Here is a 27,500-nt window from a genome sequence, read left to right as displayed (position 1 = left end):
ATATATATATATATATATATATATATATATATATATATATATATATATATATATATATATATACATATATTTATAGTTATTGCAGAGGAATTTGTCCTTCTTTCCTGACGTCTTCCCGGACGTGTTTTTTCCCCCAGATTTCGCTCCTCATGAAAAATATTTTTTTTTAAATCGTCACCAGTACCGTTGCCACCACAACGATAAAAAATGTTTGATCCAAGCCTCGGCATCACTTCCAGCAGTGTGGCGAGTTGCATGTTACGTGAGTCAATCTAATAAACAACGCAACAGATATGGATGCTAATGAAGACATTTCTGCCCCCCCAAAAAATCTAGAGTAAATATCTTGACAAATAGTTATTATCATTACCAAAACAGGAGTATGCAGCTGGTCATACTTTCTCTTACTTTCTGTAAGGTCGAGGAAGAAATGTGACCCGGAAATATCATATATTTCATATCATACTATTGCTTGACATCAGGCACTCTAACAACCTATCATTTAATCAATCAATCAATCAAAGTGTATTTATATAGCCCTTAATCACAAGTGTCTCAAAGGGCCTATCACACTGTGCTGTGGTAAGTGCTGTGGTAAGTGACACTATTTTGGGATTCATATATGATGATTTTCCTCTTTTCTGACTTACACATTTTGTTACAACGTTGGATACTTGTGTTAAACAATGTCAAAAAGTGAAATAATAACGGGGTTTATTATGAGAGCGTACGTGTGCACACAGTATTAGATGCCTCTGCCTGCAAAGTTTGCAGTCTTTTTTTTTGGTCACTGTAACATTACACACAGTTTGAACAGTAACACTGTTTGAATATAAGAAAATAAAACACTGTACTTTAGTCAAGTGATTTTTTTGGCCTACCACTAGATGGAGCACACGTACCACTAGTACCGTATTTTTCGGAGTATAAGTCGCACCTGAGTATAAGTCGCACCTGCCAAAAAATGCATAATAAAGAAGGAAAAAAACATGTATAAGTCGCACTGAGTATAAGTCGCATTTTTGGTGGAAATGTATTTGATAAAAGCCAACACCAAGAATAGACATTTGAAAGGCAATTTAAAATAAATAAAGAATAGTGAACAACAGGCTGAATAAGTGTACGTTATATGAGGCATAAATAACCAACTGGTATGTTAACGTAACATATTATGGTAAGAGTCATTCAAATAACTATAACATATAGAACATGCTATACGTTTACCAAACAATCTGTCACTCCTAATAACTCTCGGCAGGGTCCTTGAGGGTGCATGGGAGTTTGCCCAACCAGTCTACATGTGTTTTGTGGACTTGGAGAAGGCATTCGACCGTGTCCCTCGGGAAGTCCTGTGGGGAGTGCTCAGAGAGTACGGGGTATCGGACTGTCTGATTGTGGCGGTCCGCTCCCTGTATGAACAGTGCCAGAGCTTGGTCCGCATTGCCGGCAGTAAGTCGGTCACGTTTCCAGTGAGGGTTGGACTCCGCCAAGGCTGCCCTTTGTCACCGATTCTGTTCATAACTTTTATGGACAGAATTTCTAGGCGCAGTCAAGGCGTTGAGGGGATCTGGTTTGGTGGCTGCAGGATTAGGTCTCTGCTTTTTGCAGATGATGTGGTCCTGATGGCTTCATCTGGCCAGGATCTTCAGCTCTCGCTGGATCGGTTCGCAGCCGAGTGTGAAGCGACTGGGATGAGAATCAGCACCTCCAAGTCCGAGTCCATGGTTCTTGCCCCAAGTGGAGGAGTTCAAGTACCTCGGAGTCTTGTTCACGAGTGAGGGAAGAGTGGATCGTGAGATCGACAGGCGGATCGGTGCGGCGTCTTCAGTAATGCGGACGCTGTATCGATCCGTTGTGGTGAAGAAGGAGCTGAGCCGGAAGGCAAAGCTCTCAATTTACCGGTCGATCTACGTTCCCATCCTCACCTATGGTCATGAGCTTTGGGTCATGACCGAAAGGACAAGATCACGGGTACAAGCGGCCGAAATTAGTTTCCTCCGCCGGGTGGCGGGGCTCTCCCTTAGAGATAGGGTGAGAAGCTCTGTCATCCGAGGGGAGCTCAAAGTAAAGCCGCTGCTCCTCCACATCGAGAGAAGCCAGATGAGGTGGTTCGGGCATCTGGTCAGGATGCCACCCGATCGCCTCCCTAGGGAGGTGTTTAAGGCACGTCCGACCGGTAGGAGGCCGCGGGGAAGACCCAGGACACGTTGGGAAGACTATGTCTCCCGGCTGGCCTGGGAACGCCTCGGGGTCCCACAGGAAGAGCTGGACGAAGTGGCTGGGGAGAGGAAAGTCTGGGCTTCCCTGCTTAAGCTGCTGCCCCCGCGTCCCGACCTCGGATAAGCGGAAGAAGATGGATGGATGGATGGAAGTAATAATAAACTAGATGAATACATCTCTGGTCGGCTCAACAGCATATACTGAATCTTGATATCGCTAGCAAACATTGCTGAACAACAGGGACATACGAAGCTAAATGAGACAACATTTGAACTTCACAGCATAAAAACAACTGAAGACATGAATTGTAGATCAGACTAATATTTGTAGCAGGAAATCAACTGCAAACAAACTTATCCTTTTTCTCTTCAGCGTCCCGATCACAGCAGCCCGGCACTCATTATGTCAATCAAATACGGTACTTAGCGATGCATGAATAAGTCCAATTTTGTCTTTCACGGATTAATGCTTAATTTGTGGACCCTGCCTTCAATCTTTTCTTCTGTAAATACCATAAGTGTCAAATTAAGTGAGGTCGCAGTAACCTCTTGGTGATGACAAATGGTTTAAATCTTTTTTTCAATATATTGTCTGAAGAGTGTACAAATCCACTCCATCCCATTTTAAATATACATTTTTTATAATTTTATATTTGCCGCTAAACCTTTCAAAATAAGACTAAATCTGCACTGATTCAGGAAAAATAAACAGTAGCTTAATGAAAAAGGAGGATTACCTCCAAATTATTCAGGACAACCTAAAATCATCAGCCCGGTGGTTGGGTCTTGGGCGTAGTTGGGTGTTCCAACAGGACAATGACCCCAAACACATGTCAAAAGTGGTTGATTGATTGATTGAAACTTTTATTAGTAGATTGCACAGTACAGTACATATTCCGTACAATTGACCACTAAAGGGTAACACCCCAATAAGTTTTTCAACTTGTTTAAGTCCACGTTAATCAATTCATGGCAATGGCTAAATCAGGCTAGAATTAAGCTTTTAGAATGGCCTTCCCAAAGTCCTGACTTAAACGTGTGGACAATGCTGAAGAAACAAGTCCATGTCAGAAAACCAACAAATTTAGCTGAACTGCACCAACTTTGTCAAGAGGAGTGGTCAAAAATTCCAACTACCAAAAGCGCTTTTTAGCAGTGAAACTTGCTTGTCCCTTTTGGGGTCACGGGGGGTGCTGGAGCCTACCTCAGCTGCATTCGAACGGAAGGCGGGGTACACCCTGGACAAGGTGCGACCTCATCGCAGGGCCAACACAGATAGACAGACAACATTCACACTCACATCCACACACTAGGGCCAATTTAGTGTTGCCAATCAACTTATCCCCAGGTGCATGTCTTTGGAGGTGGGAGGAAGCCGGAGTACCCGGAGGGAACCCACGCAGTCACGGGGAGAACATGCAAACTCCACACAGAAAGATCCCGAGTCCGGGATTGAATCCAGGACTACTCAGGACCTTCGTATTGTGAGGCACATGCACTAACCCCTGTTCCACCATGCTGCCCGTATATATATATATATATATATATATATATATATATATATATATATATATATATATATATATGTATGTGTGGGAAAAAAATCACAAGACTATTTCATCTCTGGCAGTGTGTCGCGCCTCACCAAGGAGCAGCGAGAATACCAAGAAGCGCATATGCCAAATTTTCAAAGAGAACGGCCTACGGATCACGATTGAAGCCAACAAGCAAACCGTCAACTTCCTTGACGTCACTTTCAACCTGAGAAATAACAGCTACCAACCATTCACGAAACCCAACACAACACTCCAATACGTGCACCATGACAGCAACCACCCACCCACCACCACGAAAAGAATACCTACCGGAATCAATAAAAGGCTATCGATGCTGTCATCCAGCAAAGCTGAATTTGACCAAGCAACCCCCCCGTACCAAAAAGCCCTTGATGAAAGCGGATACAATTTCACCCTCACCTATGAACCCACGCCAGGAAACCAGCCAAAAAAGAACAGAAAACGGAACGACATCATCTGGTACAACCCCCCATACAGCAAAAACGTCTCAACGAACATTGGACACAAATTCCTCAATCTGATTGACAAACACTTTCCCAAACATCCTAAGAAAAGTATTCAACAAGAACAACATTAAATTGAGCTACAGCTGCATGAACAATATACGACAAATCATCTCAAACCACAACAAAACAATTGCAAATGAGCCGTCGGCCCTCAGACAGAGCGACTCCAAAACCAACAAAGGATGTAATTGTCGAAAGAAACCTGATTGCCCTCTCAACGGGGGGTGCTTACAAACATCAGTTGTCTACCAATCTAAGGTAATACGCAAGGACATTAACACATCCGACACATATGTAGGATTAACCGAGGGAGAATTCAAAACCAGATGGAACAATCACAAGGCTTCTTTCAGGAACAAAAACCTGCGAAATACCACAGAACTCAGCAAACACATTTGGGACCTCAAAGACAATAATGTTGAATATTCAATAACATGGCAAATTCTTGCATCCAGCACACCCTACAATAGTGGTAATAAAAGATGCAACCTATGCTTGAAAGAGAAACTGTTTATTATTTACCGTCCAGACCTGTCATCCCTCAACAAGCGCAGCGAAATTGTAACAACATGCCGCCATAGACGGAAACACCTCCTAGGTAACACATGAGCCAATCACCACGCCCCTACGCCAGCCTGTACCCACCCACTCTGTGCCCTATATAAACCATGGTATGCGAATGCTCCCATTAAAATCTCCTGACGATTGAGGGTACCCCCCCTCATGAAACAGGCCTGTAGAGATGAAATAGTCTTGTGATTTTTTTCCCCACACATACATATATTGCGCTCTACTACGGTATCGAGCACTATTTTTTGGATAACCTTATTAAGACATATATATATATATATATATATATATATATATATATATATATATATATATATTAGAGATGTCCGATAATATCGGACTGCCGATATTATCGGCCGATAAATGCTTTAAAATGTAATATCGGAAATTATCGGTTTCGGTTTCAAAATTATCGGTATCGGTTTCAAAAAGTAAAATGTATGACTTTTTAAAACACCGCCGTGTACACGGACGTAGGGAGAAGTACAGAGCGCCAATAAACTTTAAAGGCTCTGCCTTTGCGTGCCGGCCCAATCACATAATATCTACGGCTTTTCACACACACAAGTGAATGCATTGCATACTTGGTCAACAGACATACAGGTCACACTGAGGGTGGCCGTATAAACAACTTTAACACTGTTACAAATATGCGCCACACTGTGAACCCCACACCAAACAAGAATGACAAACACATTTCGGGAGAACATCCGCACCGTAGCACGACATAAACACAACAGAACAAATACCCAGAACCCCTCGGAATAGTTTCAACACTCAGAAGTATTTGTTTGATGATAGTACTGTATATTTGTGTGAAGCTAATATTTACATATTGTGTATTACATTTCAGTATGTTAATTGAATCACATAGCTTATACATTTGTCATTGTGTGTATTTCAGTTTAAAAAAAAAAAATAACAGTCCAGGGCAAGACAAAAGTAAAGATAGGAAAAGACAAAGCAAGATCAACAACAATAAAGAGCCTAAATGGATTAATCTGCTTTGGATTGTTTGTTAGCTGTTTGCCAAGCTGTATAACCTCAACACGTATAGTGAGGGCAGAACAGGCAATATGCAATTATTGCCAGGCTTCGCTCTCATGTAAGGGTGGAAGAATTGTTGATTGATGACTGTGGTGTTCTTAGTGTCATAGTGTGTGTAGTTAGTATGTTCCAATAGCAGCAGAAGTGCACTTTTTGGAGAGCTGTATTATTTTCAGTTTTGGGCCCAAGGGACTGATTTTATTTAACACAATATTATTGTTTATACACCTATAGTGATCACAGAGACATGTTGTTTTTGTGTTACTGTATATATTTGTTTTTCTGAAAAATCCCACTTAATATACTTTGGGTAACAACAGTCAATATGTTTTTTTTTTTTTTTAGGGGGGTAACAATCAATATTTATTTATTTATTTTATTTTATTTTTTTCTTATATAATAAAAGTGAGCTTTTGTTAAACCAAATATTGTGTTTTTTTTCCATATACCGTATTTTCCGCACCATAAGGCGCCCTGGGTTATAAGCCGCGCCTTCAATGAACGGCATATTTCAAAACTTTGTCCACCTATAAGACGCCCCGTGTTATAAGCCGCATCTAACTGCGCTAAAGGAATGTCAAAAAAACAGTCAGATAGGTCAGTCAAACTTTAATAATATATTAAAAACCAGCGTGATGTGGGCGCGCATGGAGTCGTATATCAACATGGACGGAGCTGCGTGAAAAAAGCCACCCGGCCTCTTCGCGTAAACTTACCTTAACCACTCGCTCATCTTTTCTTCATCCATCCATCCCTTCGAGTTAGCTTTTATGATGACGCCGGCTGGAAAGGTCTCTTTTGGCAAGGTCTTCCTTTTGAATATCACCATGGGTGGAAGTTTCTGGCCATTAGCATGGCAAGCTAGAACCACAGTGAAGGATGACTTCTCATTCCCTGTGGTGCGAATATTCATCGTACGTGCTCCCGTTGTATCCACAGTGCGGTTCACAGGAATATCAAAAGTCAGTGGAACCTCGTCCGTCCATGTTGATAATGTTCTCTGGCCGGATCTTTTTTTCAGCTATCTTGTTTTTACAATATGCACGGAAAGTAGCCAGCTTTTCTTGAAAGTCTTTAGGCAGTTGCTGTGAAATAGTAATCCGTGTGCGGATGGAGAGATTGCGTCTTTTCATGAACCGGATCCCTGTCGCTTAGTAGGAGCCATTTTGTGGTCTTTACAGATGTAAACACACAAAGGAAATGAAACGTACGGTAATATCCGCGCGCTTTTTCTTCTTCTACGCGGGCGGGTGGTTGCTTACAGTAGAAGAAGAAGCGCTTCCTGATCTATGGGGGCGGGTGCTTACCTTGGCGGTTGCTTGCGTAGAAGAAGAAGCACTTCCTCTTCTACGGGGAAAAAAGATGGCGGCTGTTTACCGTAGTTGCGAGACCGAAACTTTATGAAAATGAATCTTAATATTTATCCATATATAAAGCGCACCGGGTTATAAGGCGCACTGTCAGCTTTTGAGAAAATTTGTGGTTTTTAGGTGCGCCTTATAGTGCGGAAAATACGGTACAACAACCTGTCATGACTTGGTCCTGGGTGTTTGCTTTTCCGGGATGCAACGGAAAGTTGGCACGGGCGAGACGGGAATGTAGGTACATGATTTATTGAAGCTATCAAAAAAAGAATAAACGAAAAGCGCGCACAGGGGCGGAGGTACAAAACTAGACTATAAACACAAAACTTGCACATTGGCAGAAACGATGAACAATTAAACAAAACTTGCAAACTATGGCTTGAATAAAGAAAACTTACTTGGCATGGACAAAAAAAGGAGCAGCGTGAACGATGGACATGAAAAGGAGTTAGAAATGTGTCGAGCATAAATGTGGTGATGTCGTAAGGACGAACAACAGAAAATGAAAAGCTTAAATAACACAGACATGATTAACGAAAACAGGTGCGTGACTCAAAACGTGAAACAGGTGCGTGACGTGACAGGTGAAAACTAATGGGTTGCTATGGTGACAAACAAGAGTGCACAATGAGTCCAAACGTGGAACAGGTGAAACTAATGGGGTAATCATGGAAACAAGACAAGGGAGTGAAAAGACAGAAACTAAAGAAAACATGACTTAAAACAAAACATGATTACACAGACATGACACAACCTATCTGGATTCGATAAGAGAATCGATAAGGAATCGGTTCGATTAGAGCAGCGTTTCTCAAAGTGTGGGGCGCGCCCCACTGGTGGGGAATAGAGAGACATGACAGGTGGGGCGCGAGGAACGGGAGGAAATTTCACTTTAAATTTTTTTTTAAATTATTATATTTTTAGATTATTTTTTTTACTATGCTTTCATTTTCTATACACACTGTAAATCACTTTGTGATTCTGTCTGTGAAATCCGCTATATAAATAAATGGAAATTACCGGTACTTATTTTTACTGTAGGCTTTATATTTCTCGGTAGGAGCGAAAGTTTGACAGACATAGCAACAGTAACTAATGGGGGCGGGGCTAAGCGGAACAAAATTTCGAGCGGATGGGTAGCAGGCTAATGTGTGGATCACAATTACACAAATATATACATTTGTGACTCACACCTCAAAGGTCGTCGAGCCAGAGCCAGCGCCTGCAGAAAAACAAAAATCTGACGGGCACACACTGTGTCATTCACCGGGAAGCACTCGCGTCAAGGCAGCTCAGCTCCGAACTCAATGAGGTTTTAACAGATGTTGTGAGCGCGGTAAATTTGATCAAAACACGACCACTGAAAGTGCGACTGTTCTCTGCACTGTGTGAGGAAATGGGAGCTGATCATACAGCCGTGCTGTTTCACAGTGAAGCAAGGTGGCTCTCCTGGGGGAAAGTGCTGTCACTTGCCCTGTCTTGCCAAATGCATAGCTCCTTTTTTTTTTGCAAAGATTGCAAAGTGGCACTTTTATTGTATTTATTATTGAACTTGATGCAAGTTATTTGATTTATTATTGAACTTGATGCAAGTTATAACACTTTTTTTGATTTATTATTGAACTTGATGCAAGTTATAACACTTTTGTTTTATTTATTATTGAACTTGATGCAAGTTATAACACTTTTTTTGATTTATTATTGAACTTGATGCAAGTTATAACACTTTTTTTGATTTATTATTGAACTTGATGCAAGTTATAACACTTTTGTTTTATTTATTATTGAACTTGATGCAAGTTATAACACTTTTTTTGATTTATTATTGAACTTGATGCAAGTTATAACACTTTTTTTGATTTATTATTGAACTTGATGCAAGTTATAACACTTTTTTTGATTTATTATTGAACTTGATGCAAGTTATTGGATTTATTATTGAACTTGATGCAAGTTATAACACTTTTTTTGATTTATTATTGAACTTGATGCAAGTTATAACACTTTTATTTGATTTATTATTGAACTTGATGCAAGTTATAACACTTTTTTGATTTATTACTGAACGTGATGCAAGTTATAACACTTTTTTGGATGTATTATTGAACTTGATGCAAGTTATAACACTTTTGTTTTATTTATTATTGAACTTGATGGAAGTTATTTGATTTATTATTGAACTTGATGCAAGTTATACCACAGCTGCACAGTTATTTTATTTATTATTGAACTTAATGTTATTTTATGTTATTGAGTTCGAATGTATACAACTTGATGTTCAATAAATTTGAAAATGTTAAAGCTTGGCATTAGCGCTCTGTTGGGGCGATGGGGGCAGGTGGGGCTTGAAAACTCCCCCTTGTCCAGAGTGGGGGATGACAAAAAAAGTTTGAGAACCACTGGATTAGAGGATTCGATAATGGGCTGGAACTCGATCATTTCTTATCAAACATCATCCCTATTTGTGAGCAACAAGTATGTGCTCCAATCACTCTATCACGAAATAATAAGAGCTGTAGAAATGATTGGAAACTCAAGACATTATGTTCTTTACAAGTGTATGTAAACTTTTGATCGCGACTATATATGAGATAAAAAATAATAGTGCTATTCGAAACAGCTGATTTGGCTTTTTGCTGACTTTTTTTTTTATAGTTTCTTTTTGAAGCATTTCCATATGTCCCCCCCCACCCCTTCTGTGCATCTTTATCACTTGTCCCACTGCATGCCACGTGTCTCCCTCTTCTCCTTCCTTCGCAGCTCCCGAGCGCCTTATCCTTGTTATATCGAGGCCCTTACATTCACAAAATGCTGATCGGGCGTTTCCCTCCACTCAGCCACCTGGGGCGATCACTCATCCGGTTGCTATGGGCCCACGACAGGAGCTGTTTTGCTACCTACGGTATTGCTCCATCTTCACTAGCAGACATCTTGTGAATGGCGGGGGGAAATCAATGCCGCCAGAACAGGATGTTCATAATAACTAGTGAGTAACTGCAGTATGATTCATGGCCCCACTTTTTTCCAGAGCTTGTCTTCCTTCCTGCCTCTTTTCTCCCTACACTGTCTCTCAAAGAAACCAACCGCCTTTCATCTGAGTCGGCATCAATCGGGACCACCACCGCCCATGTGTAAAAATAAGTCGCATGCAGTTTTTAATGAGGTATGTTTTTTCAAAAAAAAAGTGCAAAAGCAACTGTGATGCAAGGTTCACGCTTTAGTGACACAAGAGCAATAAAGCCTTGGCTAACTAAAACGGGGGGAATAAAATAAAAGGGGATCAATTGGAGCAAATTGCCAATTTCAGATTTCCATACAAAAACATATTCTGAGCTGCGCAATAAAGGGATTAGCATTATTGAACCCTTAATGTATTTGTGTTTTGCAGACGAGTGTTGAAAATGATTGAACATCTTGTGGTAAGTTGTATTTTCTATGTTTTGCACGGGGGCAAAAGTAAAGTAAAAGTTAAATTGTGACAAACACTGGGATTTTCAGCAGATAGCAGCATGATGAATGAGGATATACTGCCGTACCACAATATATATCGTAATTTTCGGAGTATAAGTCGCTCCGGAGTATAAGTCGCACCGGCCGAAAAGGCATAATAAAGAAGGGGAAAAAAACATATACCGTATTTTCCGCACTATAAGCCGCCCCGGGTTATTAGCCGCACCTTCAATGAATGGCATATTTCAAAACTTTGTCCACCTATAAGCCGCCCCGGACTATAAGCCGCGCCTACGCTGCGCTAAAGGGAATGTCAAAAAAACAGTCAGATAGGTCAGTCAAACTTTAATAATATATTAAAATCCAGCGTTCTAACAACTCTGTCCCAAAATGTACGCAAATGTGCAATCACAAACATAGTAAAATTCAAAATAGTGCAGAGCAATAGCAACATAATGTTGCTCGAACGTTAATGTCACAACACACAAAATAAACATAACGCTCACTTTCTGAAGTTATTCTTCATTCATAAATCCCTCGAATTATTCTCCTTCGGTGTCCGAATTGAAAAGTTGGGCGAATGTGGGATCCAAAATGGATCTCGCTGTCTCCCTGTCTTAGTGAAGGTGTGTTCGCCTTCTGTCATCCATTGTTCCCACGCAGTTAGCAGTCTAGCTTCGAATGCCCTGTTGACACCAATATCTAGCGGCTGGAGGTCTTTTGTCAATCCACCCGGAATGACGGCGAGTATTGAATTAAGCGAGTAAGCGTGTCTCTTAATGTGATGTTATGAGCTAGCAAATATAACAACTACACTACCCAGCATGCAACGATAGTGACGAGCATGCGCGGTAGCCCTGAGAAGCGTTGTTGTATGCTGGCAGTTAGAATGTGGTTATGAGCACGCTGTGAGTAAACGTTGACAACTCAGTTAACACGCCTCGTCTGCATTATTTATAATTAGACAGACAACACACTTAATAGGAGCCATTTTGGGGTCTTTACATAAACACACAAATGGAAATGAAACGTCACATATCCCAGCATGCACCGGGCGCTTCTTCTACGGGGAAAAAAGATGGCGGCTGTTTACCGTAGTTGCGAGACCTAAACTTTATGAAAATGAATCTTAATATTTATCCATATATAAAGCGCACCGGGTTATAAGGCGCACTGTCAGCTTTTGAGAAAATTTGTGGTTTTTAGGTGCGCCTTATAGTGCGGAAAATACGGTATAAGTCGCACTGGAGTAAACCTATTTAAGGGCAAAAATGACAGATTGTTTGGTAAACGTCACACAGTAATGCCGATACAAACAAACATGGCGGATAGAACAGCAAGATATAACGACATTAGCTCGGATTCAGACTCGGATTTCAGCGGCTTAAGCGATTCAACAGATTACGCATGTATTGAAACGGATGGTTGTAGTGTGGAGGCAGGTAGCGAAAACCAAATTGAAGAAGAAACTGAAGCTATTGAGCCATATCGGTTTGAACCGTATGCAAGCGAAACCGACGAAAACGACACGACAGCCAGCGACACGGGAGAAAGCGAGGACGAATTCGGCGATCGCCTTCTAACCAACGATTGGTATGTGTTTGTTTGGCATTAAAGGAAACTAACAACTATGAACTAGGTTTACAGCATATGAAATACATTTGGCAACAACATGCTACTTTGAGAGTGCAGACAGCCCAATTTTCATCAATTAATATATTCTGTAGACATACCCTCATCCGCTATCTTTTCCTGAAAGCTGATCCGTCCAGTTTTGGAGTTGATATATCGCCCAGCCCTACTCCTGAGTATAAGTCGCACCCCCCGGCCAAACTATGAAAAAAACTGCGACTTATAGTCTGAAAAATATGGTACTTTTAGTAGGCGTGTTGCGTGCTATCTACCAACATTGCGTGTGCAATTGAAAAATGGTGCAGGTGGTGGTAGAGAATTTCGATATCCGATATTCTGATATTGTCCAACTCTTAATTACCGATTCCGATATCAACCGATACCGATATATACAGTCGTGGAATTAACACATTATTATGCCTACCGTATTTTTCGGACTATAAGTCACAGTTTTTTTCATAGTTTGGCCGGGGGTGCGTCTTATACTCAGGGGCGACTTATGTGTGAAGTTATTAACACATTACCGTAAAATATCAAATAATATTATTGATCTCATTCACGTAAGAGACTAGACGTATAAGATTTCATGGGATTTAGCGATTAGGAGTGACAGATTGTTTGGTAAACGTATAGCATGTTCTATATGTTATAGTTATTTGAATGACTCTTACCATAATATGTTACGTTAACATACCAGTTGGTTATTTATGCCTCATATAACGTACACTTATTCAGCCTGTTGTTCACTATTCTTTATTTATTTTAAATTGCCTTTCAAATGTCTATTTTTGGTGTTGGCTTTTATCAAATACATTTCCCCCAAAAATGCGACTTATATATGTTTTTTTCCTTCTTTATTATGCATTTTCGGCCGGTGCGACTTATACTCAGGTGCGACTTATACTCAGAAAAATACGGTAATTTTGTTGTGATGCCCCGCTGGATGCATTAAACAATGTAACAAGGTTTTCCAAAATAAATCAACTCAAGTTATGGGGAAAAAAAATGCCAACATGGCACTGCCATATTTATTATTGAAGTCACAAAGTGCATTTTTTTTTTTTTTAACATGCCTCAAAACAGCAGCTTGGAATTTGGGACATGCTCTCCCTGAGAGAGCATGAGGAGGTTGAGGTGGGCGGGGTTGAGGTGGGGGGGTAGGGTGTAGCGTAGGTTGTGTATATTGTAGCGTTCCGGAAGAGTTAGTGCTGCAAGGGTTTCTGGGTATTTGTTCTGTTGTGTTTATGTTGTGTTACGGTGCGGATGTTCTCCCGAAATGTGTCTGTCATTCTTGTTTGGTGTGGGTTCACAGTGTGGCGCATATTTGTAACAGTGTTAAACTTGTTTATACGGCCACCCTCAGTGTGACTTGTATGGCTGTTGACCAAGTATGATTTGCATTCACTTGTGTGTGTGATAAGCCGTTGACATTATGTGACTGGGCAAAGGCAGTACCTTTAAGGTTTATTGGCACTCTGTACTCCCTACGTCCGTGTACACAGCGGCGTTTTAAAAAGTCATACATTTTACTTTTCGAAACCGATACCGATAATTTCCGATATCACATTTTAAAGCATGTATCGACATCTCTACTTGTGACGGCTCTCAAAAGCAAACAAGTCAATGTGAAAGACGCTAAACAGCACATTAAATCTCTCCTTGTGGAATTGGAGTGTATAAATCATGAAGTAACAGTCGACCGGCATTGAACATTATAAACATTCTGCAGGAAATATTTTATTTATTTATTTTAATCGAAGCATTCACATCTTCAAATAGCGCATTAATAACACAACAGGAGTAAGAGGTCCACATTAACAGTTTAGAACAACAAACATGTTATAGTCACCATGAAGAGGATGTTAAAGGTCTTTCATAAACACATTAAGTGCATATTTATTACCTTCATTCTCCAGTCTCTTTTCTCATGCAAAATTAAACTCTTAGTATAGAATAAAAATGAATTAGATTTAATTGTGTTAGTTTTATTGCCTATTACGTATTGATATTACTGTATTGACTGGAATATAAGTCTTTTTCAAACCTATTTAAGGGCAAAAATGACAACCTGTATTGATCTTTTTTTTTTTAAATACCTTTCCAATATCAGTGAAATCCCATCTCATTAATCATACATCTTACTCGTTGACGGTTTGATGACTCTGCTTCATCGATGAGCATTAGTATCTTAAAATTGGCCTCATAACCTTTGAGTCGATTTTTTTCTCTCCTGTGGGCGTCTGTGTTGCAGCCGCATTCACTCTAAGGATTTACTAAGATCCTAATACCTCGCACTAAACAGCGTTTTTAATCTATATAATGGCGCCCCACACTTGACAAATTACAATTGTCTGTTCGACATATTCCCACTTGAAGCCAAACCACCGCCAGACGATGGACCCCCTGCTGTTTTTCTTGGGAATTAATTCTTCCTCCCTTTGTTACCAGATTAGCACCTTCTTTCTCTTGTATTAGCACTCGCACCACTCCGCTAGCATCACAGCTAACGTTAGCCATGCTGCTACCTCTCTGCTCGGGGAGGGCGTATACGTGTGTAAGAAGGTGCGCTTGCTGTCTGTTAGAAGAAGAGAGCGAGGAGAGCCTCTAGTGTAATGCCCGCAGCTAAAAGCAACAGCGTGAGAACGTATACTCGAATATCACGATATAGTCATTTTCTATATCGCACAGAGACAAACCCGCGATTAAAGGGGAACATTATCACAATTTCAGAAGGGTTAAAACCATTAAAAATCAGTTCCCAGTGGCTTATTTTATTTTTCGAAGTTTTTTTCAAAATTTTACCCATCACGCAATATCCCTAAAAAAAGCTTCAAAGTGCCTGATTTTAACCATCGTTATATACACCCGTCCATTTTCCTGTGACGTCACATAGTGAAGCCAACACAAACAAACATGGTGCATAGAACAGCAAGCTATAGCAACATTAGCTCGGATTCAGACTCGGATTTCAGCGGCTTAAGCGATTCAACAGATTACGCATGTATTGAAACGGATGGTTGTAGTGTGGAGGCAGGTAGCGAAAACGAAATTGAAGAAGAAACTGAAGCTATTGAGCCATATCGGTTTGAACCGTATGCGAGCGAAACCGACGAAAACGACACGACAGCCAGCGACACGGGAGAAAGCGAGGACGAATTTCGGCGATCGCCTTCTAACCAACGATTGGTATGTGTTTGTTTGGCATTAAAGGAAACTAACAACTATGAACTAGGTTTACAGCATATGAAATACATTTGGCAACAACATGCACTTTGAGAGTGCAGACAGCCCAATTTTCATCAATTAATATATTCTGTAGACATACCCTCATCCGCTATCTCCGAACATGACATGACAATCGACAATGTCCCCACGAAGAAGGATAAACACAAAGTAGATGCGGGAAATATCGTTCAAAGGAAGACATGAAACTGCTACAGGAAAATACCAAAAAAAAAAGAGAAAAAGCCACCAAAGACAAGAACTAAAACACTAAACACATGAAATCAGCAAAAAACTCCAAATAAGTCACGGCGTGATGTGACGGGTGGTGACAGTACACCTACTTTGAGACAAGAGCTATATTGATGCATGCTTGGTTATGGTTTAAAGTCATATCCAACAATTACGACAACGACTTTTTACTGTCAACGGAGTTTCGTTGTTTAATGACTTCTGCTTCTCACCCTATCTCTAAGGGAGAGCCCCGCCACCCGGCGGAGGAAACTCATTTCGGCCGCTTGTACCCGTGATCTTGTCCTTTCGGTCATAACCCAAAGCTCATGACCATAGGTTGTGGAGGGTGGGGGGGCACAGGTCCGGTGGCCATGGATGAAATGCTGGCTGTCCAGAGTCGGGACCCGGGGTGGACCGCTCGCCTGTGCATCGGCTGGGAACATCTCTGCGCTGCTGACCCGTCTCCGCTCGGGATGGTGTCCTGCTGACCCCACTATGGACTGGACTCTTACTATTATGTTGGATCCACTATGGACTGGACTCTCACAATATTATGTCAGACCCACTCGACATCCATTGCTTTCGGTCTCCCCTAGAGGGGGGGGTTACCCACATATGCGGTCCTCTCCAAGGTTTCTCATAGTCATTCACATTGACGTCCCACTGGGGTGAGTTTTTCCTTGCCCTTATGTGGGCTTTGTACCGAGGATGTCGTTGTGGCTTGTGCAGCCCTTTGAGACACTTGTGATTTAGGGCTATATAAATAAACATTGATTGATTGATTGATAGGTGAGGATGGGAATGTAGATCGACCGGTAAATTGAGAGCTTTGCCTTCCGGCTCAGCTCCTTCTTCACCACAACGGATCGATACAGCGTCCGCATTACTGAAGACGCCGCACCGATCCGCCTGTCGTTCTCACGATCCACTCTTCCCTTACTCGTGAACAAGACTCCGAGGTACTTGAACTCCTCCACTTGGGGCAAGATCTCCTCCCCAACCCAGAGATGGCACTCCACCCTTTTCCGGGCGAGAACCATGGACTCGGACTTGGAGGTGCTGATTCTCATCCCAGTCGCTTCACACTCAGCTGCGAACCGATCCAGTGAGAGCTGAAGATTCTGGCCAGATGAAGCCATCAGGACCACATCAGCCGCAAAAAGCAGAGACCTAATCCTGCAGCCACCAAACCAGATCCCCTCAACGCCTTGACTGCGCCTAGAAATTCTGTCCATAAAAGTTATGAACAGAATCGGTGACAAAGGGCAGCCTTGGCGGAGTCCAACCCTCACTGGAAACGTGTCCGACTTACTGCCGGCAATGCGAACCAAGCTCTGACACTGATCATACAGGGAGCGGACTGCCACAATCAGACAGTTCGAAACCCCATACTCTCTGAGCACTCCCCACAGGACTTCCCGAGGGACACGGTCGAATGCCTTCTCCAAGTCCACAAAACACATGTAGACTGGTTGGGCAAACTCCCATGCACCCTCAAGGACCCTGCCGAGAGTATAGAGCTGGTCCACAGTTCCACGACCAGGACGAAAACCACACTGTTCCTCCTGAATCCGAGGTTCGACTATCCGGCGTAGCCTCCTCTCCAGTACACCACATCATCCGCAAAAAGCAGAGACCTAATCCTGCAGCCACCAAACCGGATCCCCTCAACGCCTTGACTGCGCCTAGAAATTCTGTCCATAAAAGTTATGAACAGAATCGGTGACAAAGGGCAGCCTTGGCGGAGTCCAACCCTCACTGGAAACGTGTCCGACTTACTGCCACGGCAATGTGGCAGTAATCGTAAAGTCTGCCATCCGGGGGGAGCTCAAAGTAAATCCGCCGCTCCTCCACATCGAGAGGAGCCAGATGAGGTGGTTCGGGTATCTGGTCGGGATGCCACCCGAACGCCTCCCTAGGGAGGTGTTTAGGGCACGTCCGACCGATAGGAGGCCGCGGGGAAGACCCAGGACACGTTGGGAAGACTATGTCTCCCGGCTGGCCTGGGAACGCCCACAGGAAGAGCTGGACGAAGTGGCTGGGGAGAGGGAAGTCTGGGCTTCCCTGCTTAGGCTGCTGACCTTGGATAAGTGGAAGAAGATGGATGGATGGAATGATTTCTGCTGGTGGTGTGCCCTCCGCATTTTGTCAACAGGAAAAATGTGCCTTGGCTCAAAAAAGGCTGAAAATCAGTGGTTTATGGCATATGTACCTGGGTCCTCCACTGCGATTGCATTATCTGTTTGGGAAGTCTTCACGATGAGTGTGAGACCGCTGTCTGGTAACACGTCCATCAATACGGCTCAAGGCTTGTCCTCCTACGCATCATTTTGACTGTCCCACCTGTGGAAGTGGGAGAAAGAGAGAGAGAGACAGAGAGAGAGAAGAGGGAAGCCATCATTAAAGGCTGACTTCAGTTGTGTCTAATGCAGGGTGACATTATCGCTAGTCTACTAGATTCCATTACAACAAAAGATCCACGCCAGGCTCCGACAAGCACAAAGTTACAGTAATTGAGGGAAAACATGACAGAGACATCAAACGCGACCTCGGGGTAGCAAACGATCACTCATTTCTTCTGTGTCGCAGATCCCGGCGTAAGATTAATTCCAACTTTGCCCAGCAAGAAAGTACACACAGCTGAGATCACTATGGAAACTGTGCACCCGTCTCTCCTATTTTAAGCTTCGTTTAACATTTATAGCAGAGTTGTTAACCTATGCCAACTTCACATAGGCAGCTCTGAGCATATTTGTTTATTGTAATTAGCCGACTCCCTCCCTCCCCCAGCGCCTCGCCGCGGCAAAGGGAAAGCCGAGGCGGCTGAAAGAGGGGGAGATTAAAGAGATGTGGCTGAGGCGGTGACAGCACACCCGTGAACGCCGACTCTTTCACTGTTGCGAGTGATGCCGAGAGTGGGTGGGGGGGACTTGACTGCGTGTCTCTGTGGAGCGGGAGACGCAGTGCACGGGGGAAAAAGGTTGATACAAAACAACAGAGGTTGAAGTTTGTCAGCCGAGCGCATCATACTGAAAATGGGTTGGGGTGTCTCTACCTGGTAGGAGCACCGTAGTGTCATTCTAGAATGGAACTCAAACCCCGTTTCCATATGAGTTGGGAAATTGTGTTAAATATAAACGGAATACAATGATTTGCAAATCATTTTCAACCCATATTCAATTGAATGCACTACAAAGACAACATAGTTGATGTTCAAACTCATAAACCTTTTTTTTTTTTTTTTGCAAATAATAATTTACTTAGAATTTCATGGCTGCAACACGTGCCAAAGTAGTTGGGAAAGGGCATGTTCACCACTGTGTTACATGACCTTTTCTTTTAACAACACACATTATTTCCCATTCTTGTTTTATGTAGAGCTTCAGTCGTTCAACAGTCCGGGGTCTCCGCAGTCGTATTTTACGCTTCATAATGCGCCACACATTTTCGATGGGGGACAAGTCTGGACTGCAGGCGGGGCCAGGAAAGTACCCACACTCTTTTTTTACGAAGCCACGCTGTTGTAACACGTGCTGAATGTGGCTTGGCATTGTCTTGCTGAAATATGTCTTGTCGATTGTATTGTACCATATGTCCCGGCAAAAAATCTGCGTTCAAAGAACTCCGGCTTATTAGTGATTCCCAGAGCCCAAAAAAAGTCTGCGGGCTATAGAGCGTTTTCTATTTGGGCTCCAGTACTATGGAATGCCCTCCCGGTAACAATTAGAGATGCTACCTCAGTAGAAGCATTTAAGTCCCATCTTAAAACTCATGTGTATACTCTAGCCTTTAAATAGACCCCCCTTTTAGACCAGTTGATCTGCCGTTTCTTTTCTTTTCTCCTCTGCTCCCCTCTTCCTTGTGGAGGAGGGGGCACAGGTCCGGTGGCCATGGATGAAGTGCTGGCTGTCCAGAGTCGGGACCCGGGGTGGACCGCTCACCTGTGCATCGGCTGGGAACATCTCTGCGCTGCTGACCCGTCTCCGCTCGGGATGGTGTCCTGCTGGCCCCACTATGGACTGGACTCTTACTATTATGTTGGATCCACTATGGACTAGACTCTCACAATATTATGTCAGACCCACTCGACATCCATTGCATTCGGTCTCCCCTAGAGAGGGGGGGTTACCCACATATGCGGTCCTCTCCAAGGTTTCTCATAGTCATTCACATCGACGTCCCACTGGGGTGAGTTTTTCCTTGCCCTTATGTGGGCTTTGTACCGAGGATGTCGTTGTGGCTTGTGCAGCCCTTTGAGACACTTGTGATTTAGGGCTATATAAATAAACATTGATTGATTGATTGATTGAAATAAGCAGGGGCGTCCATGAAAAAGACGGCGCTTAGATGGCAGCATATGTTGTTCCAAAACCTGTATGTACCTTTCAGCATTAATGGTGCCTTCACAGATGTGTAAGTTACCCATGCCTTGGGCACTAATGCACTCCCATACCATCACAGATGCTGGCTTTTCAACTTTGCGTCGATAACAGTCTGGATGGTTCGCTTCCCCTTTGGTCCGGATGACACGATGTCGAATATTTCCAAAAACAATTTGAAATGTGGACTCGTCAGACCACAGAACACTTTTCCACTTTGCATGAGTCCATCTTAGATGATCTCGGGCCCAGAGAAGCCGGCGACGTTTCTGGATGTTGTTGATAAATGGCTTTCACTTTGCATAGTAGAGCTTTAACTTGCACTTACAGATGTAGCGACAAACTGTATTTAGTGACAGTGGTTTTCTGAAGTGTTCCTGAGCCCATGTGGTGATATCCTTTAGAGATTGATATTGGTTTTTGATACAGTGCCGTCTGAGGGATCGAAGGCCACGATCATTCAATGCCGCTTACGTGGAGTGATTTCTCCAGATTCTCTGAACCTTTTGATGATATTATGGACCGTAGATGTTGAAATCCCGAAATTTCTTGCAATTGCACTTTGAGAAACGTTGTTCTTAAACTGTTTGACTATTTGCTCACGCAGTTGTGGACAAAGGGGTGTACCTCGCCCCATCCTTTCTTGTGAAAGACTGAGCATTTTTTGGGAAGCTGTTTTTATACCCAATCATGGCACCCACCTGTTCCCAATTAGCCTGCACACCTGTGGGATGTTCCAAATAAGTGTTTGATGAGCATTCCTCAACTTTATCAGTATTTATTGCCACCTTTCCCAACTTCTTTGTCACGTGTTGCTGGCTTAAAATTCTAAAGTTAATGATTATTTGCACAAAAAAAAATGTTTATCAGTTTGAACATCAAATATGTTGTCTTTGTAGCATATTCAACTGAATATGGGTTGAAAAGGATTTGCAAATCATTGTATTCCGTTTATATTTACATCTAACACAATTGCCCAACTCATATGGAAACAGGGTTTGTAGAATGGACTTTATTGTCATTATATTTGCATATAACGAGATTAAGGACTCCAATTTAAGGTGCGGTAGTGGGAACAAATATGGGGTAAAAATAAATTACACAAGAGGTAATAAAGAAAAAAACTAACAATTGAAATAAACAGACTACTATCCAATAAAAATAATAAGCAGAGGTGGGTTGAGTAGCCAGAAATTGTACTCAAGTAAGAGAACTGTTACTTTAGAGATTTATTACTCAAGTAAAAGTAAGGAGTAGTCACCCAAATATTTACTTGAGTAAAAGTAAAAAGTATGTTGTGAAAAAACTACTCAAGTACTGAGTAACTGATGAGTAACCTGTTTGTTTAATGATGACGGCAACAAATAATTCACAAAAACATAAAAATAGCAATGAGCAAATTCAGAGCCAGGAATATCTCTTAAGCAACTAAAACAATAATATATATTAAATAATAATACATTAACATAAAAAAAATTAAGGCAAATTGAGCCACAATAACTTAACAGCACCATAGGCTCAGTAGGCAGAGATTACAAAGGAAAATAACAAGTTAGCCTTTACGCAAACCATAAACTGATAGGTGTGGGCTGCACCTGGGAACACACTGTGCACTTCTGATTGGTGTTTGTATGCATGCGTGTGTGTGTGTGTGTGTGTGTCTATGAGGCTGCAGTGCGTTAATAAATGTCCCCACACGATGTACATTTGACAGTGATTCATAGCAGGGAAGCTAAATTTAGCCTACGATGACAGCCAAAATATCTACTAACGTTACTTACCGCGATGTGCTTCCTCAAATTTGACGTTGAGGTCATGTAAGCTTAAGCTTGTTGTTTGCCGCTGAAACTTTATGTTCAGTTAATCATGTGACCGCCTGGCTCTGTTTGATTGGTGAAACGGAGTCAAACGTCACCAGTGACTGCATTTGATTGGTGAAACGCAGGCATGCGATAGATCCTACTTTGAAGGTCTGTCTGACAGACCAAAACAAACAAAGCGTGCATTAACAGATCGATAAAAATCAGTAGCGAGTAGCGAGCTGAATGTAGATAAATGGAGCGGAGTAAAAGTAGCATTTCTTCTCTATAAATATACTCAAGTAAAAATTAAAGTATGTTGCATTAAAACTACTCTTAGAAGTACAATTTATCCCAAAAGTTACTCAAGTAGATGTAACGGAGTAAATGCAAATAATAATTAACTTAAAATTTCATGGCTGCAACATGTGCCAAAGTAGTTGGGAAAGGGCATGTTCACCACTGTGTTACATGGCCTTTCCTTTTAACAACACCCAATAAACGTTTGGGAACTGAGGTGACCAATTTTTGAAGCTTTTCATGTGGAATTCTTTCCCATTCTTGCTTGATGTACAGCTTAAGTTGTTCAACAGTCCGGGGGTCTCCGTTGTGCTATTTTAGGCTTCATAATGCGCCACACATTTTCAATGGGAGACAGGTCTGGACTACAGGCAGGCCAGTCTAGTACCCGCACTCTTTTACTATGAAGCCACGTTGATGTAACACGTGGCTTAGCATTGTCTTGCTGAAATAAGCAGGGGCGTCGATGATAACGTTGCTTGGATGGCAACATATGTTGCTCCAAAACCTGTATGTACCTTTCAGCATTAATGGTACCTTCACAGATGTGTAAGTTACCCATGTCTTGGGCACTAATACACCCCCATACCATCACACATGCTGGCTTTTCAACTTTGCGCCTATAACAATCCGGATGGTTCTTTTCCTCTTTGTTCCGAACGGGGATAAGCGGTAGAAAATGGATGGATGGATGGTTTAATGCATACAATGAAACACACTTAAGCATATAAAGTTTTTATTTGTTGCCTGTTTTTGTTTTTCCACTCTACTGGTACTTTGAACCATCTAGCAGCTATGAAATTATAAAAGGATGTTGCTGAAAAGACCATGTGGAAAAAAACAAAATATCTTAATTGAATAGTTATTTTCTCAATTTTTTTTACATTTTTAAACTAGAATAGACAAAATATAATTGTTCCTGCTAAAATTAAGATTATGATGTCAAGTCAATGACTAAAGAGAAGTAAACAGCTCTTAAAACGAGGGACATTTCTAGAAACAAAATTAAAAAATATTGGCAAGTGGCAAATAATTTGCAGGGTACATGATTAATGCAATATTTTTTTGTGATTAATCACACAAGTTGACTCGTTATTCCTATAGAAACTAAACATAGATATACAGAAATATTGAATTGAGTTGGTCTGGTGATTTTTTTTGGCAGTTTTTGGTAGGCAGAGTTCCTCAGGCTCAATTTTAACTGCACTATAGCTGTTATTAAAAAATTAAAAATAAATTAAAAAAATTATTAAAAAACATTCAATTTTTAATTATCTTTAAAGCCAAAAAGGACATTAAGGGGCAGGGCGTAAACAAATGTATTTATTTATTTTTGTGCTCAAATTTCTTAGTAAACTTTAGGCCTAAACAACAATATCAACAGGAAATGTTGTCTTTTGTTGTTGTTTTCATCTTTTGAAGACCTTTTGATCAGATAATGTCACAGGTTAAATTAGTAAAATAGCTCATGGTATTCAAATATATATTAATTGCTCGCACCAATTGATCAAATACAATTAATTTGTCAAATAAAATGACAACATTACATGTTTGGTATATTTATTTTGGGCTGAAAAATTTGAGCAAAAAAAAAAAAATCCTAAATGTTTTAATGCCTTTCGAATAATGAAGAACTCACATGTCCTGTTTATTTGGCTTAGGGGTATTGTGGAATAACTGCCAGTGTATAGTACACCTGTGAAAGAATTGGACATTAGAAGCTAAAAATGAACGTGAAAAAAACCTTCTTAGGGAAAAATCATGTATATTGTAGTAACACAATAACAATTATAGCTAAAAAATAAAGCAAATGTTTACTGAAAGGACAAAAAGTCATCCTTTTTACTTTCAGGCATGTATTCAATTCAATTCAAAAAACAATTTGTCCCTGGGGGGGCAATTAAAAGGCTCACATAGCAGTACATGAACAACAGCGCAGATATACTACAAATTTAACCAAGATAAAGTGTCGACAAAACAATAAAGTTTCAAAATGCAAGGGCAAAGTTAAATGACAAAAATACCAAGTTAAATACAAATATGTATGTTGTATTTATATTTTTCTATCTAATACAGAGCAGTCATTCACTTAAACCTATATTGGTACATGCCTTTCATGGAAGAAGGTATGGCTTTAATTATCGGCCTGGGTTGCGTCAGAAGAATAAAAACAAAACCTTTGTGCTTCCAGCATGTTTTGTTTATGTGTTGTTGCACAACCACAATAAAAGCTTTCTACTCTATTACTCGCGTTCACTCACTGTGGCGACCCCTACCCTAATGGGGGAAAGCTGAGGGTGAACGGAGCAGTGATTTAATTGGGTATCTTGTCTCGTTAAATGTTATAATTGCTAATTGCCGTGGTTGCCAGATGCGCATTTTCGTATTGGCTTGTGGTGCAGTAATGATTGAGCCCTATGAACTCTGTCTAGCAACAAGTGACAGGAAAAAATAAATCATCTCATCAATTTCCTAGTATATTTTCGTATTTTAATTTTATTTTTCAGTTGTTTCATTTTTTTAAATTATAAATCATATATTTTTATGTTGGCCCCTAGGATGTAGGGCAAAAAATAAAAAATAAATCATCTGACCAATTCAGTTTTATATTTCTGTTTTTTTAATTTTATTTTTAGTTGTTTTATTTTTTTTATAATACATCACATACTATGTAGGTCTGTTGGATGTAGGACAAAAAATTGGGGGGGAAATGGTCTGACCAATTAAAGTTTTTTTTCTCTATTTTCATTTTATTTTAGTTGTTTTATTTTTATAATAAATCATATATTATTTATGTTGGTCTGGAGGATGTTAGACAAAAAATTTGGGAAAAAAATGGTCTGACTAATTGAGAGGTTTTTTTCTCTATTTTCATTTTATTTTTAGTTGTTTTATATTTATTATAAATCATATATTATTTATGTTGGTCTGTAGGATGTAGGGAAAGAAATTGAAAAAAAAAACCAATCTGTCCAATTCAGTTTTATATTTCAGTTTTTATAATTTATTTTGTTTTTAGTTGTTTTATTTTTTATAATACATCACAAAATATGTTGGTCTGTTGGATGTTAGACAAAAAATTTGGGAAAAAAATGGTCTGACTAATTAAAGTTTTTTTCCCTCTATTTTCATTTTATTTTTTGTTGTTTTATTTTTATAATAAATCATACATTATTTATTTTGGTCTGTAGGATGTAGGGCAAGAAATTGGAAAAAAAAAAATCATCTGACGATTTCAGTTTTGTATTTCAGTTTTTTTATTATATTTTTAGTTGTTTTATTTTTTTATAATACATCACATAATATGTTGGTCTGTTGGATGTTGGACAAAAAATTGGGGGAAAAAATGGTCTGACCAATTAAGTTTTTTCTTTCTCTATATTCATTTTATTTTTAGTTATTTTATATTTATTATAAATCATATATTATTTATGTTGGTCTGTAGGATGTAGGGAAAGAAATTGAAAAAAAAATAATCTGACCAATTCAGTTTTATATTTCAATTTTTTTTATTTATGTTGTTTTTAGTTGTTTTATTTTTTATGATACATCTCATAATATGTTGGTCTGTTGGATGTAGGACAAAAAATTTGGGGAAAAAACGGTCTGACCAATTAAGTTTTTTTTCCTCTATATTTTCATATTATTTTTAGTTGTTTTATTTTTATAATAAATCATATATTATTTATGTTGGTCTGTAGGATGTAGGGCAAGAAATTGGAAAAAAAATAATCTGACGATTTCAGTTTTGTATTTCAGTTTTTTTTATTATATTTTTAGTTGTTTTATTTTTTTATAATACATCACATAATATCAATCAATCAATCAATGTTTATTTATATAACCCTAAATCACAAGTGTCTCAAAGGGCTGCACAAGCCACAATGACATCCTCGGTACAAAGCCCACATAAGGGCAAGGAAAAACTCACCCCAGTGGGACGTCGATGTGAATGACTATGAGAAACCTTGGAGAGGACTGCATATGTGGGTAATCCCCCCCCCTCTAGGGGAAGGGGGGGGGGGGGGGGGGGGGGGGGTTATAGTTGTTTTATTTTTTATAATACATCACATAATATGTTGGTCTGTTGGATGTTGGACAAAAAATTGGGGAAAAAAATGGTCTGACCAATTAATTATTTTTTTCTCTATATTAATTTGATTTTTAGTTGTTTTATATTTATTATAAATCATATATTATTTATGTTGGTCTGTAGGATGTAGGGAAAGAAATTGAAAAAAAATAATCTGACCAATTCAGTTTTATATTTCAGTTTTTTTTATTTATTTTGTTTTTAGTTGTTTTATTTTTTATGATACATCTCATAATATGTTGGTCTGTTGGATGTAGGACAAAAAATTTGGGGAAAAAACGGTCTGACCAATTAAGTTTTTTTTCTCTATATTTTCATATTATTTTTAGTTGTTTTATTTTTATAATAAATCATATATTATTTATGTTGGTCCCTAGGATGTAGGGCAAGAAATTGAAAAAAAATCATCTGACCAATTCAGTTTTATATTTCTGTTTTTTTAATTTTATTTTTAGTTGTTTTATTGTTTTATAATACATCACATACTATGTAGGTCTGTTGGATGTAGGACAAAAAATTGGGGGGAAAATGGTCTGACCAATTAAGGTTTTGTTTTCTCTATTTTCATTTTATTTTTAGTTGTTTTAATTTTATAATAAATCATATATTATTTATGTTGGTCCCTAGGATGTAGGGCAAGAAATTGAAAAAAAATCATCTGACCAATTCAGTTTTATATTTCTGTTTTTTTAATTTAATTTTTAGTTGTTTTATTGTTTTATAATACATCACATACTTTGTAGGTCTGTTGGATGTAGGACACAAAATTGGGGGGGAAATGGTCTGACCATTTAAGTTTTTTTTCCCTCTATTTTCATTTTATTTTAGTTGTTTTATTTTTATAATAAATCATATATTATTTATGTTGGTCTGTAGGATGTAGGGCAAGAAATTGAAAAAAAATGTATCTGACCAATTCATTTATATATTTCTGTTTTTTTAAATTATATTTTTATTTTTATTTTTTATAATACATCACAAAATATGTTGGTCTGTTTGATGTTAGACAAAAAATTGGGGGAAAAAATGGCCTGACCAATTAAGTTTTTTTTTCTCTATTTTCATTTTATTTTTAGTTGTTTTATTTTTATAATAAATCAAATATTAT

General features: G+C 39.9%; 1 protein-coding gene across 1 annotated transcript in view; it reads right to left on the bottom strand.

Annotated features, from left to right (window-relative positions):
- Window positions 1–27,500, bottom strand: part of nexmifb (neurite extension and migration factor b) — a 381,629-nt gene that overhangs the window by 31,911 nt on the left and 322,218 nt on the right. The window contains exon 3 of the mRNA XM_061927928.2: window positions 18,034–18,164. Coding sequence (XP_061783912.2) covers window positions 18,034–18,115 — 82 coding nt within the window. The 5' untranslated portion in view covers window positions 18,116–18,164. The remainder of the gene's footprint in view (window positions 1–18,033; window positions 18,165–27,500) is intronic.

The sequence above is a fragment of the Nerophis lumbriciformis genome, linkage group LG35 (genome assembly GCF_033978685.3).
Source record: "Nerophis lumbriciformis linkage group LG35, RoL_Nlum_v2.1, whole genome shotgun sequence".
NCBI lineage: Eukaryota > Metazoa > Chordata > Actinopteri > Syngnathiformes > Syngnathidae > Nerophis > Nerophis lumbriciformis.
The sequence above is the reverse complement of the archived record's forward strand: the minus strand, read 5'-3'. Positions and strand labels throughout refer to the sequence as shown.